The 20582-nt window shown below is 49.1% G+C and overlaps 1 protein-coding gene across 4 annotated transcripts in view; it reads left to right on the top strand.

The window, feature by feature from the left end:
* Positions 1-20582, top strand: part of palld (palladin, cytoskeletal associated protein) — a 499404-nt gene that overhangs the window by 143698 nt on the left and 335124 nt on the right. Inside the window, exon 1 of one of the 4 annotated variants that reach the window (XM_038805829.1) lies at positions 4334-4699. The exons of the other annotated variants lie outside the window; for them this stretch is intronic. Coding sequence (XP_038661757.1) covers positions 4599-4699 — 101 coding nt within the window. The 5' untranslated portion in view covers positions 4334-4598. Of the gene's footprint in view, positions 1-4333; positions 4700-20582 lie in introns of those variants that run through there. 4 annotated transcript variants of the gene reach the window in all.

Genomic DNA, 20582 nt, shown 5'->3' with positions numbered 1-20582 from the left:
ATGGATTTCAGTAAAGCGTTTGATAAGGTTCCCCACGGTCGGCTATTGCAGAAAATACGGAGGCTGGGGAATGCTGGTGGGGTGAAAAGTGAGGAGTGAACAGGGTTCTGGGAGGAAGGGGTGCGGGCAGAGGCTCGGGGGATGGGTCGGTTGAGCACCCCATCAATCACAGTGGGGGGGGGGGCACCCCTCAATTTGGGGTGCTTTCACGCTCTCTCTTTCATAACCATCTCTCCCTCTGTGTTTTATTGGAAATAATGTTCTCTGAATATTCTTCCTTTGCTATCTCTAAGGTTCAAATACACAGTTCTGCTCACATTTTCGCTCTGCCCTACAGTCTTCAGCCCGTTGAAATTGAGTTCAGTTGGGCTGTCGCCTACATCAGCCCATTCTTTTGCAGGTTCTCCTGACTCTCTTTCCATGAGCCAAGGGTTATTAAAATCCAGGGCGGGCAATTCCGGTGGGAAGGAGTGGCGTGAACCACTCCGGTATCGGGCCGCCCCAAAGGTACGGAATCCTCGCACCTTCAGGGGCTAGGTCGGCCTTGGAGTGGTTTATGCCACGCGGGCAGGCGGGGAAGGGGCTTGGCGCCACGCCAACCGGCGCCGAAGGGCCTCCACCAGCCAGCGCAAGTTGGCCCATGCGCGGGAGCGCCAGCGTGTGATGGTGTCATCCCAGCGCATGTGCAGAGGGCTTTGTTTCCACACCAGCCGTGGCGGACCGCTACATCCGCCGGTGCGGAAGAATAGAGTGCCCCCACGGCACAGGTCCGCCCACGGATCAGTGGGCCCCGATCGCGGGCCAGGCCACCGTGGGGCCAGATCCCCCCACGCCCCTCCCCCAAGAACCACGGAGGCCGCCCGCACCGCCAGGTCCCGCCTATAAGGACCTACTCTAATGTACGCCAATGGGATCGGCAAAAAACGGGCGGCCCATCGCGGGCCGGAGAATCGCCGGGAATGGGGGAGGGGGGACGCTGCCAGCGACCGCTGACCGACGCGGAGCGATTCCCGCCCCCGCCAAATCTCCGGCGCGGAGAATTCGGCAGCCGGCGGGGGGGTGGATTCACACCGACCCCTGGCGATTCTCCGACCCGGCGGGGGATCGCCCATCCCCATTAACCGCACACGGCTTGGAACCTAGCCTCATTTATTTCACTCTGTAGCTAAGCTGTTATCTTGTATGGTGGGCCACAACCCTGTATCTACAGCTGTCTCCTGGCCACAGATATTCCCTGAGCTGTGCACTTCCAATATTTTCTGTTTTGCTTATAGATCTCGAGCATTTAAAAGTATTTTTTGCTTGATCTTTCAGCTTGTTTTCTCAAATTCAAAAACATGCAACCCCGGTTTAGATATGGCATCTCGAAGGGGAGACAATTTCAGTGGAGCCTTTCCAATGATTGCAGAATGTAAAATTGTTCACCATGAGCAGCAATTGATTGAGTTTATTACAACCTCGGAAAATTACGTGGATGAAAGAGGCCCTTCAGCCCATCGAGTCTGCGCCAGCCAAAAAGGCAAAAAACGAAAAGGGTCGCTCATTTAAACTGAAGTGTCGCTCATTTTCCAGCACCTGGTTTCGGGTCTTGCAGGTTACAGCACTTCAGTTGCAGATCAAGGTACCTTTTGAAATTCGGCCCATCAAATCTGATTGATTGATTGACTGATATTTATTGTTACATGTACCCGAAGTACAGTGAAAAGTATTTTTCTGCTGCCAAGGGAACGTAGACAGTACGTACATAGTAGACAAAAGTATAATCGACAGTGAACATTGATAGTGGTGCATCAACAAATAGTGATTGGTTACAATGCGGAACAAGGCCAAACGAGAGCAGCATAGCGCGTCGTGAATAGTGTTCTTACAGGTATCAGATCAGTCTGAGGGGGAGTCGTTGAGGAGTCTTGTAGCTGTGGGGAAGAAGCTCTTCCTATGTCTGGCTGTGCGGGTCTTCAGACTTCTGTACCTACTGGCTGATGGAAAGGTCTGGAAGAAGGCAATGCCTGGGTGGGAGGTGTCTCTGATAATGCTGTCTGCCTGTCTGAGGCAGAGGGAGGTGTAGACAGAATCAATAGGAGGATGGCAAGCTAGTGTGATGTGTTGGGCTGAGTTCACCACACTCTTTGTTTCTTGCCACCTTGGGCCGAGCAGTTGCCATACCAGGCTGTGATGCAGCCGGATAGGATGCTCTCTATCGCACATCTATAGACGTCAGTGAGAGTCGATGCAGACATGCCGAATTTCTTTCGCTTCCATAGGAAGTAGAGACATTGTTGGGCTTTCTTGGCTGCTGCACCGATCCTTTGAAAGACCACCCTACCTAGGCCCAATCCCCTACGTGGTAATCCTAAGGGGCAACCTAGCATGGCCAATCCAGTTACACTACGACAATCAACAATGGCGTCAAGGTCATCATTAGACTTTTATTTCCAGATTTTTATTGAACTCAAATTTCACCATCTGCAGTGGCGGGATTTGAACCTGGGTCCCCAGAGCATTACTCTGGGTCTCTGGTTAACTAGTCCAGTGACAACACCGCTGTGCCACCGCCTGCCCCAAAAAGTTATTAATACTGTGTTAGTAATAAGGTACGTTTTAATATACGCTATCCCTATTTGTGCGTGGAATCACTTGTGGAGTGAAGTATCCTTTCCTCACAGTTTTACAAATTAAATTAAATATTGGGGTCCCTGTTCCGAATCCTAGCAACCTGTTGGTGTCTGGTCCAGGATTGTAAAACATCCGACTGCAAGAGGAGGTCCGGAAAAGGAGCCTGGGTCAGGAATACCAGTGATCGAGAGTCCAAGGACTGATCCCACCTCCCGGAAACACCTGCTAAGCGTGCGGGCGAAGATACGGTCCTGAGATAGGGCTCATCAGGCACGCAGGAACCCACAGAAACCTTAATCGATGACGTGGAGTTTCTCAGGTGGACAACCTAACTCGACAGCGAGTGATCGCTGAAGAGGAAGAAAAATGCGGAGGTCTAGTTTAATAGTCTGTGGGCCCGGGTTGAAATCCAAGTGAGGCAGCTGGTTAAGATTAAAATTCAATTGCTAACATCTGGAATTGAAAGCTGGTCACAGCAATGGGGATCATCACAACTGTCATCGACTGTCGTGAAATCCCATCTGGTTCAGGGAAGGAAATCTGGCGTCCTTACCCCGGTCTGGCCTACACGTGACTCCAAATCCACTGCAACGGGGCTGACTCTGAACTACCCTCTGAAACAGCCGAGCGAGCCACTCAATTCAAGGGCAATTAGGGATGGGCAACAAATGCTGGCCCAGCCCAACGACGCCTACATCCCATGAACGAATTTTAAAAAGACATGACTGACGACGTAATAAATTAATTAAAAAAAGAGAAAGGAAGAAGAAAACATTAAAGGTTGCAAGGAAATGGGCGGCACAGTAGCACAGTGGTTAGCACAGTTGCTTCACCGCTCCCGGGTCCCAGGTCCGATTCCCAACTTGGGTCACCGTCTGTGTGGAGTCTGCACGTTCTCCCCGTGTGTGCGTGGGTTTCCTCCGGGTGCTCCGGTTTCCCCCCACAGTCCAAAGACGTGCAGGTTAGGTGGATTGGCCATGTTGAATTGACCTGAGTGACCAATAAAAGGTTAGGTGGGATTGCTGGGTTGCGGGGATGAAATGAAAATGAAAATCGCTTATTGTCACAAGTAGGCTTCAATGAAGTTACTGTGAAAAGCCCCTAGTCGCCACATTCCGGCGCCTGTCCGGGGAGGCTGGCACGGGAATCGAACCGTGCTGCTGGCCTGCTTGGTCTGCTTTAAAAGCCAGCGATTTAGCCCAGTGAGCTAAACCAGATGGGGGTGGAGGTCTGTACTTAGTTCGGGTGCCCTTTCCAGGGGCCGGTGCAGATTCGATGGGCCGAATGGCCTCCTTCTGCACTGGAAATTCTCTGACTCTATGAAAGAACGTAGAGGAATAAAAGGGAAGATTTGCGACTTTCCAGCAACTATCTCAACATAGGTGTCCCAAAGTACTTTGTAGCAAATGAAGTTATTTTGAAGTGTAGTCATTGCCGCAATGTGAAGAAAGTGCAACAGAAAAAGAGCGGAGCAGATGAAATATTAAAAGTATGGGTAGAGAGTCAGCTGTAAAGTGGAGCAGGCACAGGCACAGACAATGGCTCAAATCGCCCGTCCTGGCTGAAATTTCAATGATATGTTCGCCCATTGTGTTCTGAAGGCTGAGCCATTCCAGCTGACTCGTTGCTCCCTTTTCTCATTCCAACTGCATTGTACAGTCAGGTTTCAGTCTCTTTTGTGACGATGGACTGGAATTTTCCATTCGCGCTTAAGCACTGCAGGGCCAGGAAGGGCTTTGGGCTGCCGGTTACAACCTAGAACAAGAACTGTTTGGTGCAGTGAGCTGACCGGTGACAGATATGACACGGCCCCGTTGAAACGACGGCTTGGAGCGACATTTTTCCGCCTCCAGGGAGTGGGCGAGTGGGGCTGCGCGGTGTCATGATCTGGGATGGTGACAGTGGGGAGGCCCTTTGCTTTCGATGAGAAGGCTGGTGCTCGGCACAGACCATCCCTGCTTGAGCTAAGCCGAGGGTGCAAATGAATGAAGCCCCCGCAGGCAGCTCCGATACCGCATCCCGTTCGGAGGGCAGGTTACGGTGCTGGAAGCAGTTCTCAGCGTGAGGGAAAGCTCAGCTTCGGGAGGTAAGTGGAGCCTGACTCAGCTGGTGTCTGAGCCTGGGGGAAACAACATTAAATTTCCGACACCGTCAGGGATTTTGAGGATCCAAATGCCAGATAGTCACACCGCTAACAGACCATGTGGCAGCGTCTAACTCAGGCGTGTGTTGCGAAACTGCAACGAAACAAACTTTTTTCCCTCAGCTTTCTGCATTTGAATCGTAGAACCGTAGAATCCGTACAGTGCAGAATGAGGCCATTCAGCCCATTGAGTAGACCCAACCCTCTAAAAGAGCATCCTGCCTAGGCCCACTCCCCACCCGATCTCCGTAACCCCACCTAACCTGCACATCTTTGGACACTAAGGGACAATTTATCATGGTCAATCCACCTAACCTGCACATGTTTGGACTGTGGCAGGAAACCGGAGCACCTGGAGGAAACCCACGCAGACACGGGGAGAACGTGCAGACTCCACACAGACAGTGAACCGAGGCTGGAATTGAATGTGCCGCTCTTGGTAACCTATTTTGAACTGGTGAGGAGCAGGAAGCAGGAAGTCTGTGGGGTGGCATTAAATAGTCTCCAGAATTTTCTCATTCGGTAACCATAGCCACAAAAGTGACGGGACCCTCTAAAATGGGCAGTAGCATTTTACCTCCCCACTGCCATGCTCCACTCCGTCTCAATGACCCCACCCCCTTCAACAAGGGAATCCAATTTTTGAATTTGACATATTCTTTCAGGGGATGCCGGTGTCGTTGGCAAGGACTGCATTTGTTACCCATCTCTAATTGCCCTTCAACTGAATGGCTTGCTAGGCCATTTCAGAGGGCAGTTAAGAGGTCATAGAAAGACCACATTGCTATGGGTCTGGGCTCACTTGTAGGCCAGACCAGGTAAGGACGAGAAACCTCCTTCCCTAGAGAACATTAGTGAACCCGGTGGGTTTTAACGACAATCGACAATGGTTTCTTGGCCATCGTTAGGCTTTTAACTCGAGGTTTAGTCTTATTGAATTCAAACTTCTCCATCTGCCGGGGTGGGATTCGAACCTTGGTCCCAGATCGAACCCTGGTCCCCAGCTTATTACCCTCGGTCTCTGGATTGCTAGTCCTGTGAAAATACCACCTCCCCCTGGAGTTTGGAATCACATATAAGCCAGACCTTGAAGAATGTGCGTTTTACGAACCCTATGTTGCAGTAATCGGTGATGGTTGTCATGGTCCCCATTAGTGAGACCAGCCTATTGCAGATTTATTAGTTGAATTTAAATTCCACCAGCTGCCATGAGATTTGGCCTCCCAGATCAATAACCTGGACCTCTGGATTACTAATCCAGTGGGCATTGCCATTATGCCACCATCTCCCCTGGCGCGATGCTGGGGAACAGGAGGAACAACAAGCACCCTGCTCCAGTGCCGGAGTTGAGAAATTGTAAAGAGTCACAGGACAGACCCGGAGCCCCAACGGCAGGTTGACAGTACTAAATCGCTGCAGCAGCTAGCTCCTTCCCTGTCGTCTTTTCAGTGATCCCGGTCCTGAATTGTTAGAACAGTACCTTCCCAATGCTGTCTGGTGTCTGTGCGCAGGGAAACCCACCACATTGCTCCTCAAGTGAATCTTTGAGAAATCAAGATAAGATTTTTTAAAACCTATTCTTTGGATGCTAACATTGCTGATGCCAGGCTAACAAACGTAATGTAAGGGATTTATATTTGTATTGGTGAACATTAAAAATGAGGTATAGTTTTAAGTGTGTTTAATTTATTGTTTCAGTGCCGAGACGGGTAAAACCTAAAGTTAGATTTCTGCTGGATAAGGGTATGTGTAACTGTGCGGGTTGGTTAAGTTCTAACTGTGTTTCTATTGTGCATTGAGAGGGTTATGGCATGAAGAATAAATAAACCAGCAGTGGTTGCTCAGCTGGTTAGGCGGATTGGTCATACTAAATTGCCCATAGCGTTCAAAAAGGTTAGGTGGGGTTACTGAGTTGTGGGGAGAGGCTGGAGATGTGGGCTTAGGTGGGTTGGTCTTTCGGGTGCAGACTCGATGGGCCAAATGGCCTCCTTCTGTACTGTAAATTCTATGTCTATGTCAGAGACCCCCCCCATTACAGATTTCCCTGTACGGAAGCTAGAGAACAGTCCAGACAGAGAGAGTGAAACAAATGACTGCTTTAAAACTCACCCGTGCCCTCCACCTGCTGGTTCAGGCAGAGGAAGTAGCAACCGTAAATTTCGAGACAGAGAAAACAACATCGGAAGGGTTTAAATCCCCTCAGATTGTTGATGTGACCTTCATTCATGTCATTGTGTAACTGATTTAACTAGGCTGTGATCGACAGCTTTCCCACACAGCCAGCTGTCTGGATTGTTTAATTTAATTTCCTTTCATGCTTGAGTTGATTTCAAGTAGCCAGCTGTGAAACCAACCACAATATTTATAAGCATCTAGCTATGACTAACCACTCTTGGGCCACATCAAAGACAGTTAAGTGCTGTCACTCCTCCTTTTCTCCACAATCCAGACGGCTGATCCCAATTTTTGCCCAACACTATATTCTCTGCCGCATCGGTAACTTCTCGACCGGTGGCGGGCAGCAGAGAACACATCCCATAGAGTTTACAGCAAAGAAATAGGCCATTAGGGTGTGGCTGGCAGAAGGGACAGCTGCTAATAGGTGGGGTTGAAGATAGTTCACAAGAGAGGTGATTCACAAGGCTCGGGCTGGAGGGGTGGAGAGATCAGATGGGGACTTCGGGCCAGATGAGCCAAACAGGGATAGTAAGGAATGTGACCTCGAAGGGATTTAAACAGGAAGTTGTGAATTTTAAAGAAGAGAGTTGGGGGATTTGGGATCAGTGTCGGCTGGTGAGGAGAGAGGCATCGGGTGAATGGCACTTGAGAAGAACACAGGGAGCAGAGGAGGCCATTCAGCCCCTCAAGCACAATTCAGCCAGATCATAGATCATTCCGACCTCAACTCCACTTACCCACCTTAGCTCCTCATCCTTTAGTAACAGAAATGAGGTGGGAAAGGATACAGACCGCAGAGTTTTAGATGAGGTGTAGTGCATAATGGAGGGGGGGAGGTGGCAGGATGAATGGAAGGTCATTGGAATCATAATAGTAACAATAATCTTTATTAGCGTCACAAGTAGGTTTACATTAACACTGCAATGAAGTTACTGTGAAAGTTCCCTAGTCGCCACATTCCGACGCCTGTTCGGGTACACAGAGGGAGAATTCAGAATGTCCAATTCACCTAACAAGCATGTCTTTCGCGACTTGTGGGAGGAAACCGGAGCACCCGGAGGAAACCCACGCAGACACGGGGAAAACGTGCAGACTCCGCACAGACAGGGACCCAAGCCGGGAATTGAACCCGGGTCCCTGGCGCTGTGAAGCAACAATGCTAACCAATCATCGAGTTTGGATGGAGGGAGCAAAGTGGCAGTTCAGGATTTCAACAGGGTTGAGTCAGTAGTGCTTGGCTCACATCAGTCCAAGGACTATGCTGCTTTACCCTGAGGGGAAAATATTAGCCAGAGTGTGTGGTAAAACCTACCCTGCCTGAACAATGGCTTCACAATACTGAACTGTAAATTGGAATGATTTGTGATCAGGGATGAAGAGCCCAATAGATAACTAAACAAAAGACAAACTTCACTTTTGACACGACTTGGTAACCAGACACTGTCAAGCCTTTGCTATTGAACCAGCCCGCCAAGATTATTGATGGCACTCGCTCCGCAAACTAATGCTCCAACAGATCAGGTAATCCCAGCTGGACACAGCTGGGCAATCTGCGTTTGCAAAGCACCCCTTCTGCTCCTGCGTCTTATGATTCCTACTGGGAATGTCGCGCCGGCTGGTTTTCCGTTGAACCCATTCCCAGCGAGGTGACCATCCTAATAACTTTGTGTCCTTCCCTGTGGAGGTGCAGCAGATACCCCCCACTCCACCAGCCCTCTGACAGAGACCCAGCAAGGCCCAGAGGGTTATATCATAGAATGGTTACAGTACTGAAGAAGGCCATTCAGCCCACTGTGTCTGCATCAGCCACACTCATTTCAGCTAGTCGCACTCCCCTCGCCCATTCCCTGTTGCCCAGTAAATACATAACGCACTTAATATAATAAAATGTCACTTGACTATGTAAAACTCGAATCTTGCTGAAAAGATTGGCGCCGAAACTTTTCATCTTGCACTCATCAAGGCAAATGCAAGAATACAAAATTTCCAACGATCGCAACATTTTATTCTCCAGGAGAAAAGGTTGTTGATTGGTTGGCAAGTCAGCTCTGATTGGTCGAGGCATTTCCATGGTGAAATCAATGGGGATTATAGGCTCTGCATGTTTCCACGTAATTCAAAAAATGCGCAAGGCTTGATCATATTCCATTTGTTTTCAGAGTGGGCCTCCGCATATTAATTTCTGTTGACTCTGGCAAGTGTAAATGAGTCACGTTACAAGCTTGACTGATTACCTTGAATTGGTTGTTGGTGTAGCCATTGGCGCACTCAAGATTACTCAGCCAGTTCTGCTCAATTGCAGAATCATATCTAACAGCACGGGCTGGTTGAGTACAGTCTGTCCTCTGCCTGTTACAAACAGTCGGAGGAACATGATACTTGTTTCAATGAGCCAATTGTTGGGATGTATGTACCTGCATTGCACAAGCACTGAAATAGAATGCCTAAAGGCACTTCCCAGGAGTTCTTTGAGAAAGCACCAAGCAGCGTCGATAAAGGGGAACCTACGGATGTGGAGTCCTTTCCTCACAGGGGTTGAGGGATCGACAGTAAATGAAACTCAACCCATCTGACAGGTTTTTCTTTTGCCCCATTCAAACCTTTTGAGCAGGAAATGGAGGCCTCCATGATCGAGTTGAGCCTGGGCAGACTTTGCAGAGCTGTCTGGGAACTCTGAGCTCCATTCCCAGACACCCAACCTCCTGGAATTGCAAAGGGAGTGCTCCCTCCCAGGTCCCAAAACCTCCGACTTTCCCTAGGAAAACTTGGGGGAATATATCGCATATCAAATAGCCTGATGTGAGTTCAGTACGTAGGTTTATTCACTGAAAACATTGGGGTTGTGGTCACTGGGTTTTTTCCGGTGGATGTTGATTCTTTTAATTGTGTGTGTTCAGCAGATGTCAGGAGATAGCAGAATTCCAGAGTTATTTAGAAATTTGATGTTAACACGAAGCACCATGTTATTTGTAAATAACTGAGTGACGGCCTTTCCTGTTCAGCGGTTAGATTTGATTGTAGCCAATCATGAACTTAGTTCAGATAAACAGGAGACTGAGCTCTAAATTTCAACTGTCAGTATTCATTATCAAAGGAACGCCAAGTGCTGTGTGCCTGAGTGTCTGTGTCTACGTGTGTGCATCTGCGTCTGTCTATATCTGTGGCCATGTGTGCGTCCGAATGTGTGTATCTGTATGTTGCGTGCATCAGTGTTTGTCTGTGTATCTCAATGTGTCCACCTGTGAGTGTGTATCTCAATGTGTCCACCTGTGTGTGTGTATCTCAGTGTGTCCACCTGTGTGTGTGTATCTCAGTGTGTCCATGTGTGTGTGTATCTCAGTGTGTCCACCTGTGTGTGTGTATCTCAGTGTGTCCACCTGTGTGTGTGTATCTCAGTGTGTCCACCTGTGTGTGTGTATCTCAGTGTGTCCACCTGTGTGTGTATCTCAGTGTGTCCACCTGTGTGTGTGTATCTCAGTGTGTCCACCTGTATGTGTATCTCAGTGTGTCCATTGTGTGTATCTAGTGTATCAACTTGTGTGTGTGTATCTCAGTGTGTCCACCTGTATGTGTATCTCAGTGTGTCCATTGTGTGTATCTAGTGTATCAACTTGTGTGTGTGTATCTCAGTGTGTCCACCTGTGTGTGTGTATCTCAGTGTATCAACTTGTGTGTGTGTATCTCAGTGTGTCCACCTGTGTGTGTGTATCTCAGTGTGTCCATGTGTGTGTATCTCAGTGTGTCCACCTGTGTGTGTGTATCTCAGTGTGTCCACCTGTGTGTGTGTATCTCAGTGTGTCCACCTGTGTGTGTATCTCAGTGTGTCCACCTGTGTGTGTATCTCAGTGTGTCCACCTGTGTGTGTGTATCTCAGTGTGTCCACCTGTGTGTGTGTATCTCAGTGTGTCCACCTGTGTGTGTATCTCAGTGTGTCCACCTGTGTGTGTGTATCTCAGTGTGTCCACCTGTGTGTGTGTATCTCAGTGTGTCCACCTGTGTGTGTGTATCTCAGTGTGTCCATGTCTGTGTATCTCAGTGTGTCCATGTCTGTGTATCTCAGTGTGTCCACCTGTGTGTGTGTCTCAGTGTGTCCACCTGTGTGTGTGTATCTCAGTGTGTCCATGTGTGTGTATCTCAGTGTGTCCACCTGTGTGTGTATCTCAGTGTGTCCACCTGTGTGTGTGTATCTCAGTGTGTCCATGTGTGTGTATCTCAGTGTGTCCACCTGTGTGTGTATCTCAGTGTGTCCACCTGTGTGTGTATCTCAGTGTGTCCATGTCTGTGTATCTCAGTGTGTCCACCTGTGTGTGTATCTCAGTGTGTCCACCTGTGTGTGTATCTCAGTGTGTCCACCTGTGTGTGTATCTCAGTGTGTCCACCTGTGTGTGTATCTCAGTGTGTCCACCTGTGTGTGTATCTCAGTGTGTCCACCTGTGTGTGTGTATCTCAGTGTGTCCACCTGTGTGTGTATCTCAGTGTGTCCACCTGTGTGTGTATCTCAGTGTGTCCACCTGTGTGTGTATCTCAGTGTGTCCACCTGTGTGTGTGTATCTCAGTGTGTCCACCTGTGTGTGTATCTCAGTGTGTCCACCTGTGTGTGTATCTCAGTGTGTCCACCTGTGTGTGTGTATCTCAGTGTGTCCATGTGTGTGTATCTCAGTGTGTCCACCTGTGTGTGTGTATCTCAGTGTGTCCACCTGTGTGTGTATCTCAGTGTGTCCACCTGTGTGTGTGTATCTCAGTGTGTCCACCTGTGTGTGTATCTCAGTGTGTCCACCTGTGTGTGTGTATCTCAGTGTGTCCACCTGTGTCTGTGTATCTCAGTGTGTCCATGTGTGTGTGTGTATCTCAGTGTGTCCACCTGTGTGTGTATCTCAGTGTGTCCACCTGTGTGTGTATCTCAGTGTGTCCACCTGTGTGTGTGTCTCAGTGTATCCACCTGTGTGTGTGTATCTCAGTGTGTCCACCTGTGTGTGTGTATCTCAGTGTGTCCACCTGTGTCTGTGTATCTCAGTGTGTCCACCTGTGTGTGTATCTCAGTGTGTCCACCTGTGTGTGTGTATCTCAGTGTGTCCATGTGTGTGTATCTCAGTGTGTCCATGTGTGTGTATCTCAGTGTGTCCACCTGTGTGTGTGTCTCAGTGTATCCACCTGTGTGTGTGTATCTCAGTGTGTCCACCTGTGTGTGTATCTCAGTGTGTCCATGTGTGTGTATCTCAGTGTGTCCACCTGTGTGTGTGTCTCAGTGTATCCACCTGTGTGTGTGTATCTCAGTGTGTCCACCTGTGTGTGTGTATCTCAGTGTGTCCACCTGTGTCTGTGTATCTCAGTGTGTCCATGTGTGTGTGTGTATCTCAGTGTGTCCACCTGTGTGTGTATCTCAGTGTGTCCATGTGTGTGTATCTCAGTGTGTCCACCTGTGTGTGTGTATCTCAGTGTGTCCACCTGTGTGTGTGTATCTCAGTGTGTCCACCTGTGTGTGTATCTCAGTGTGTCCACCTGTGTGTGTATCTCAGTGTGTCCACCTGTGTGTGTGTATCTCAGTGTGTCCACCTGTGTGTGTGTATCTCAGTGTGTCCACCTGTGTGTGTGTATCTCAGTGTGTCCACCTGTGTGTGTGTATCTCAGTGTGTCCACCTGTGTGTGTATCTCAGTGTGTCCACCTGTGTGTGTGTATCTCAGTGTGTCCACCTGTGTGTGTATCTCAGTGTGTCCACCTGTGTGTGTGTATCTCAGTGTGTCCATGTGTGTGTATCTCAGTGTGTCCACCTGTGTGTGTGTATCTCAGTGTGTCCACCTGTGTGTGTATCTCAGTGTGTCCACCTGTGTGTGTGTATCTCAGTGTGTCCACCTGTGTGTGTGTATCTCAGTGTGTCCACCTGTATGTGTATCTCAGTGTGTCCACCTGTGTGTGTGTATCTCAGTGTGTCCATGTGTGTGTATCTCAGTGTGTCCATGTGTGTGTATCTCAGTGTGTCCACCTGTGTGTGTGTATCTCAGTGTGTCCACCTGTGTGTGTGTATCTCAGTGTGTCCACCTGTGTGTGTGTATCTCAGTGTGTCCATGTGTGTGTATCTCAGTGTGTCCACCTGTGTGTGTGTATCTCAGTGTGTCCACCTGTGTGTGTGTATCTCAGTGTGTCCATGTGTGTGTATCTCAGTGTGTCCACCTGTGTGTGTGTATCTCAGTGTGTCCACCTGTGTGTGTGTATCTCAGTGTGTCCACCTGTGTGTGTGTATCTCAGTGTGTCCACCTGTGTGTGTGTATCTCAGTGTGTCCACCTGTGTGTGTATCTCAGTGTGTCCACCTGTGTGTGTGTATCTCAGTGTGTCCACCTGTGTGTGTGTATCTCAGTGTGTCCACCTGTGTGTGTGTATCTCAGTGTGTCCACCTGTGTGTGTGTATCTCAGTGTGTCCATGTGTGTGTATCTCAGTGTGTCCACCTGTGTGTGTATCTCAGTGTGTCCACCTGTGTGTGTGTATCTCAGTGTGTCCACCTGTGTGTGTGTATCTCAGTGTGTCCACCTGTGTGTGTATCTCAGTGTGTCCACCTGTGTGTGTGTATCTCAGTGTGTCCATGTGTGTGTATCTCAGTGTGTCCACCTGTGTGTGTGTATCTCAGTGTATCCACCTGTGTGTGTATCTCAGTGTGTCCACCTGTGTGTGTGTATCTCAGTGTGTCCACCTGTGTGTGTGTATCTCAGTGTGTCCACCTGTGTGTGTGTATCTCAGTGTGTCCACCTGTGTGTGTGTATCTCAGTGTGTCCACCTGTGTGTGTGTATCTCAGTGTGTCCACCTGTGTGTGTGTATCTCAGTGTGTCCACCTGTGTGTGTGTATCTCAGTGTATCCACCTGTGTGTGTATCTCAGTGTGTCCACCTGTGTGTGTATCTCAGTGTGTCCACCTGTGTGTGTGTATCTCAGTGTGTCCATGTCTGTGTATCTCAGTGTGTCCATGTCTGTGTATCTCAGTGTGTCCACCTGTGTGTGTGTCTCAGTGTGTCCACCTGTGTGTGTGTATCTCAGTGTGTCCACCTGTGTGTGTATCTCAGTGTGTCCACCTGTGTGTGTGTATCTCAGTGTGTCCATGTCTGTGTATCTCAGTGTGTCCATGTCTGTGTATCTCAGTGTGTCCACCTGTGTGTGTGTCTCAGTGTGTCCACCTGTGTGTGTGTATCTCAGTGTGTCCACCTGTGTGTGTGTATCTCAGTGTGTCCACCTGTGTGTGTGTATCTCAGTGTGTCCACCTGTGTGTGTGTATCTCAGTGTGTCCACCTGTGTGTGTGTATCTCAGTGTGTCCACCTGTGTGTGTGTATCTCAGTGTGTCCATGTGTGTGTATCTCAGTGTGTCCACCTGTGTGTGTATCTCAGTGTGTCCACCTGTGTGTGTATCTCAGTGTGTCCACCTGTGTGTGTGTATCTCAGTGTGTCCACCTGTGTGTGTATCTCAGTGTGTCCACCTGTGTGTGTATCTCAGTGTGTCCATGTCTGTGTATCTCAGTGTGTCCACCTGTGTGTGTATCTCAGTGTGTCCACCTGTGTGTGTATCTCAGTGTGTCCACCTGTGTGTGTATCTCAGTGTGTCCACCTGTGTGTGTGTGTATCTCAGTGTGTCCACCTGTGTGTGTATCTCAGTGTGTCCACCTGTGTGTGTATCTCAGTGTGTCCACCTGTGTGTGTATCTCAGTGTGTCCACCTGTGTGTGTGTATCTCAGTGTGTCCACCTGTGTGTGTATCTCAGTGTGTCCACCTGTGTGTGTATCTCAGTGTGTCCACCTGTGTGTGTGTATCTCAGTGTGTCCATGTGTGTGTATCTCAGTGTGTCCACCTGTGTGTGTGTATCTCAGTGTGTCCACCTGTGTGTGTATCTCAGTGTGTCCACCTGTGTGTGTGTATCTCAGTGTGTCCACCTGTGTGTGTATCTCAGTGTGTCCACCTGTGTGTGTGTATCTCAGTGTGTCCATGTGTGTGTGTATCTCAGTGTGTCCACCTGTGTGTGTATCTCAGTGTGTCCACCTGTGTGTGTATCTCAGTGTGTCCACCTGTGTGTGTGTATCTCAGTGTGTCCACCTGTGTCTGTGTATCTCAGTGTGTCCATGTGTGTGTGTGTATCTCAGTGTGTCCACCTGTGTGTGTATCTCAGTGTGTCCACCTGTGTGTGTATCTCAGTGTGTCCACCTGTGTGTGTGTCTCAGTGTATCCACCTGTGTGTGTATCTCAGTGTGTCCACCTGTGTGTGTGTATCTCAGTGTGTCCACCTGTGTGTGTGTATCTCAGTGTGTCCACCTGTGTGTGTATCTCAGTGTGTCCACCTGTGTGTGTATCTCAGTGTGTCCACCTGTGTGTGTATCTCAGTGTGTCCACCTGTGTGTGTATCTCAGTGTGTCCACCTGTGTGTGTGTATCTCACTGTGTCCACCTGTGTGTGTGTATCTCAGTGTGTCCACCTGTGTGTGTATCTCAGTGTGTCCACCTGTGTGTGTGTATCTCAGTGTGTCCACCTGTGGTTCAGTGTGTCACTGTGTGGTGTATCTCAGTGTGTCCACCTGTGTGTGTGTATCTCAGTGTGTCCACCTGTGTGTGTATCTCAGTGTGTCCACCTGTGTGTGTGTATCTCAGTGTGTCCACCTGTGTGTGTGTATCTCAGTGTGTCCACCTGTGTGTGTGTATCTCAGTGTGTCCACCTGTGTGTGTGTATCTCAGTGTGTCCACCTGTGTGTGTATCTCAGTGTGTCCACCTGTGTGTGTGTATCTCAGTGTGTCCATGTGTGTGTATCTCAGTGTGTCCACCTGTGTGTGTATCTCAGTGTGTCCACCTGTGTGTGTATCTCAGTGTATCCACCTGTGTGTGTATCTCAGTGTGTCCACCTGTGTGTGTGTATCTCAGTGTGTCCACCTGTGTGTGTGTATCTCAGTGTGTCCACCTGTGTGTGTGTATCTCAGTGTGTCCACCTGTGTGTGTGTATCTCAGTGTGTCCACCTGTGTGTGTGTATCTCAGTGTGTCCACCTGTGTGTGTGTATCTCAGTGTGTCCACCTGTGTGTGTGTATCTCAGTGTGTCCATGTGTGTGTATCTCAGTGTGTCCACCTGTGTGTGTGTATCTCAGTGTGTCCACCTGAGTGTGTGTATCTCAGTGTGTCCACCTGTGTGTGTGTATCTCAGTGTGTCCATGTGTGTGTATCTCAGTGTGTCCACCTGTGTGTGTGTATCTCAGTGTGTCCACCTGTGTGTGTGTATCTCAGTGTGTCCACCTGTGTGTGTGTATCTCAGTGTGTCCACCTGTGTGTGTGTATCTCAGTGTGTCCACCTGTGTGTGTGTATCTCAGTGTGTCCATGTGTGTGTATCTCAGTGTGTCCACCTGTGTGTGTGTATCTCAGTGTGTCCACCTGTGTGTGTATCTCAGTGTGTCCACCTGTGTGTGTGTATCTCAGTGTGTCCACCTGTGTGTGTGTATCTCAGTGTGTCCATGTGTGTGTATCTCAGTGTGTCCACCTGTGTGTGTGTATCTCAGTGTGTCCACCTGTGTGTGTGTATCTCAGTGTGTCCACCTGTGTGTGTGTATCTCAGTGTGTCCACCTGTGTGTGTGTATCTCAGTGTGTCCACCTGTGTGTGTGTATCTCAGTGTGTCCACCTGTGTGTGTGTATCTCAGTGTGTCCACCTGTGTGTGTGTATCTCAGTGTGTCCACCTGTGTGTGTATCTCAGTGTGTCCACCTGTGTGTGTGTATCTCAGTGTGTCCACCTGTGTGTGTATCTCAGTGTATCCACCTGTGTGTGTGTATCTCAGTGTGTCCACCTGTGTGTGTGTATCTCAGTGTGTCCATGTGTGTGTATCTCAGTGTGTCCACCTGTGTGTGTGTATCTCAGTGTGTCCATGTGTGTGTATCTCAGTGTATCCACCTGTGTGTGTGTATCTCAGTGTGTCCATGTGTGTGTATCTCAGTGTGTCCACCTGTGTGTGTGTATCTCAGTGTGTCCACCTGTGTGTGTGTATCTCAGTGTGTCCACCTGTGTGTGTGTATCTCAGTGTGTCCACCTGTGTGTGTGTATCTCAGTGTGTCCACCTGTGTGTGTGTATCTCAGTGTGTCCACCTGTGTGTGTATCTCAGTGTGTCCACCTGTGTGTGTGTATCTCAGTGTGTCCATGTGTGTGTATCTCAGTGTGTCCATGTGTGCGTATCTCAGTGCGTCCACGTCTGTGTGTGTATCTCAGTGCATGTGTGTCTAAGTGTGTGGGGTCTATGTATGTATGTTCGGTTATTGAGAGATTTCTCATTCAAAACCCACTTACTTTCAAAGAGAAAAAAATGGGCGAAGTGTGTGTGTGTTTTGTTTCTGAATGTTTTTATGTTTGTGTCTGTGTCACTGACTATATATCTGTCTGTGCTTGCCTGAGTACCTGCACTTGTCTGTGCGTGTGTGTGTCCCAGTGTCACTGACTGTATATCTGTCTGTGCTTGCCTGTGTGCCTGCACTTGTCTGTGCGTGTGTGTGTCCCAGTGTCACTGACTGTATATCTGTCTGTATGTGTGTGTCGTTAAGTGTTTTTATGCTTGTGTTTTTGGGTGTGTGTCGGTGTGTGTGCATGTGTGAGTGTTTGTGTGTGCCTGTGTCACTGACTATATATATGTATTTACTTGTCTGTGTCTATGTGATATATATGTGTTTTGGGTATCTGTCTGTGGCCTGATTATATATGTATCTGTAATCAGTGTGTCTATGTGTACATGTGCCTGATTGTATATTTGTGTGTGTGCATGCCTGTGTATGTCTGTCAGTCTGTGTCTATATGCGTGTCTATGTGCGAATCTTTGATTATAAATGTGTCCGTGTGAGTGAGTGTGAGTGAGTGTGAGAGTGTGTGAGTGTGTCATTGCCATAACTGACAGTATGTGGCAGGATGTATGAGTATGTGGCAGGATGTATGACCCTACAATTGGTGCAGCCACATATAAACCATTGTGCGTTAACCGGTGTCACCGACTCTCCCTTCACCATATGCAATGACAGCTGCTTAAGAAAGGTGCTCAGAGCTCCTGTCTGAAACAGGGTGCGAAGCAGCTGCAGAAGTGGCCCACCCCACCCATCGCCACCTCCCCCCTTCCGCATCCAACCCCCACTGCTCCTTGCAGGAGGTGACACAAAGTAGTGAGTCATTCCTTGGGGTACGCACGCGCGATGCTTCAACCCATCAATTGCTGAAACCCTCATGGATTTGACAATTCCAACACATTCTTGGCTGCCACATTCTACCATCTGTAAACTTCAGCTCATTCGAAACCTCTCCTGCCCACGTCCTAACTCGCGACGAATAATCGAGTCCATTGAAAAATGGTACATCGACAAACAGTGATTGATTACAGTGCGGAACAAGGGGCCAAACAAAGCAAATACATGAGCAAGAGCAGCATAGGGCGTCACGAATAGTGTTCCTACAGGGAACAGATCAGTCCGAGGAGAAGTCTAGTAGCTGTGGGGAAGAAGCAGAGGGATATTCTCAGCTCCTTTGAATATTTTTAAGGCAGAGCTAGATAAATTCTTGGTTAATCAGGGGTGAAAGTTTGGAGCGGGGGTGAAAGGTTGGAGCGGGGGTGGAAGGTTGGAACGGGGGAGAAAGGTTGGAGTGGGGGTGAAAGGTTGGAGCGGGCGTGAAAGGTTGGAGCGGGGTTGGAGGAGGGTGCTGGGAGGGAAAGATAATCACATTACTTCTAACAGAATCACATTCATGGAAAAAAACATTGATGCAGTCAGGGTTTGAACATCTAAGGTTTACTCCCAATTAAGGGGCAATATAGTGAGGCCAATTCACCTACCCTGTACATCTTTGGGTTGTAGGACTGAGACCTACACAGTGATGCGACCATCAATTCACACGAGAAGAAGAGTAGAAGTGAAGAGTGGTTTTAGTAAGCTAGATCTGTGCCTGCCTGCGACTGCTCTGTACTAAGTGCCGCCTACAGGTTTTTACAGGTTTATATACCACCCCCGAGGGGCGGGGCCACAGGCGGAACCCACCATCATACATTATACAACACAGTACAGTGGTGAATTGTAACAGCATACGTTCAACACACATAGAAATGGGGAAAATGTGCAAACTCCATTCGGACAGTGACCCAGAGTCGGGATCGAACCCAGGTCCATGGCACCGTGAGGCAGTAATGCTAATCACTACGCCACCGTGCCGTCCTCCTCTCCATCTTAAATCAGTGACTCGTTAATTTTAAACAGATTTTGATTTGAGTTGATTTATTGTCACATGTGCTGTGTGGAAGATTTTAGTTTGTGCAGAAGATTTTCGTTTAGTGCAGAAGATTTTTGTTTAGACGGGCAGCATGGTCGGCGCAGGCCTGGAGGGCCGAAGGGCCTGTTCCTGTGCTGTACTCTTCTTTGTACAGTGAAAAGTATTTCTCTGCGGCCAAGGGAACGTACACAGTACGTACATAGTAGACAAAAAATATATAATCGACTCCTAGTTCTAGATTCCTAGTTCTAGATTCTGCCGCATCCATTCCACATCCACACGCTCAATACCCCTCAGGATCTGAGATGTTTCAATCAAGTCACCTCTTACTCTTCGAAACTCCAGTGAAAACAATCCTAATCTGTACAACCTTTCCTCAAAAGGCAAGCTGCCCGTTCCTGGTATCAGTCTGATCAACCTTCTCTGAACTGCTCCTGACACATTTACATCTTTCTTTAAATAAGGAGACCAACACTGTACACATTACTCCAGGCGTGGCCTCACCAAGGGCCTGGGCAACTGAAGCATAACCTCCCGACTTTTGGAATCAATTCTCCTCAGAATAAACTTTCTGGACTGGATTCTGGGCTGGATTCTCTGCTGGAACAGACTAGCGCGGGATTTGCGTTCCATTTGGGGATGCTATTCATTTCACGAGTCAGGACATGCGAATGGCTCAGCACTCTTCCGGGGTGAATTGAAAGCACTTCCCAGCCCAGCGCGCGATGTAACTTCTGGGGGCGGAATTAGTGCTAAAGAGTCTGACAAGCTGGAGCTGCTTTTCGGTGTTCCACTCACCACACACTGACTACAGCCACACCGATGGCTCTGAAAAGACCCACTGCTCGATGCCAATGAGGAGAGGAGAAACACCCTCTTCCCCAGGGTGGGCCACAAACAGTGCTTGGGAGGTGGCGGCAGAGGCAGTCAGTGCTGCCAGCCTCACCAGGGGGAGACAGCTGGTGACCCTGAGGGGGTGTCACTGAGAGGGGCAGTGCGCCAGGGAGGGTTCCAAAGGCCTTGGTGCAGGTGTCCTCTGGTTGGGGTGAGCTCTGCTAATCCCCTGTTTACTCTGCAGTGGGGCAGCGCTTCTAAGGAGTGCCAACACCTGGTGGGCCCCTGATTGAGCTTGGCCACGCCCATCCCCTTGTCAACACTGCTGGAGGATGAGGGTGTCCAGAGAGGCGGCCTGGGTGGGCTCCCAAATGACCAGAGGCTCTCTGAACATTTACAGGACACAGTGAGTGGTCAGCAGTGTGAACGGTGGAGCCAGTAAGTGACACCAGAGGGATGCGTTTCAACCACACACTGCTTCAATGGCAGTCTGAGCCAGGCCACCCCAATCACAAGGAGAACACCCCCCGAGAACATGGACTTCTCGCTTCTTCCCCGGCCCAGGCAG

The sequence above is a fragment of the Scyliorhinus canicula genome, chromosome 8 (genome assembly GCF_902713615.1).
Source record: "Scyliorhinus canicula chromosome 8, sScyCan1.1, whole genome shotgun sequence".
NCBI lineage: Eukaryota > Metazoa > Chordata > Chondrichthyes > Carcharhiniformes > Scyliorhinidae > Scyliorhinus > Scyliorhinus canicula.
Note: the sequence above shows the minus strand (reverse complement) of the source record. Positions and strands in the feature narration are given on the sequence as shown.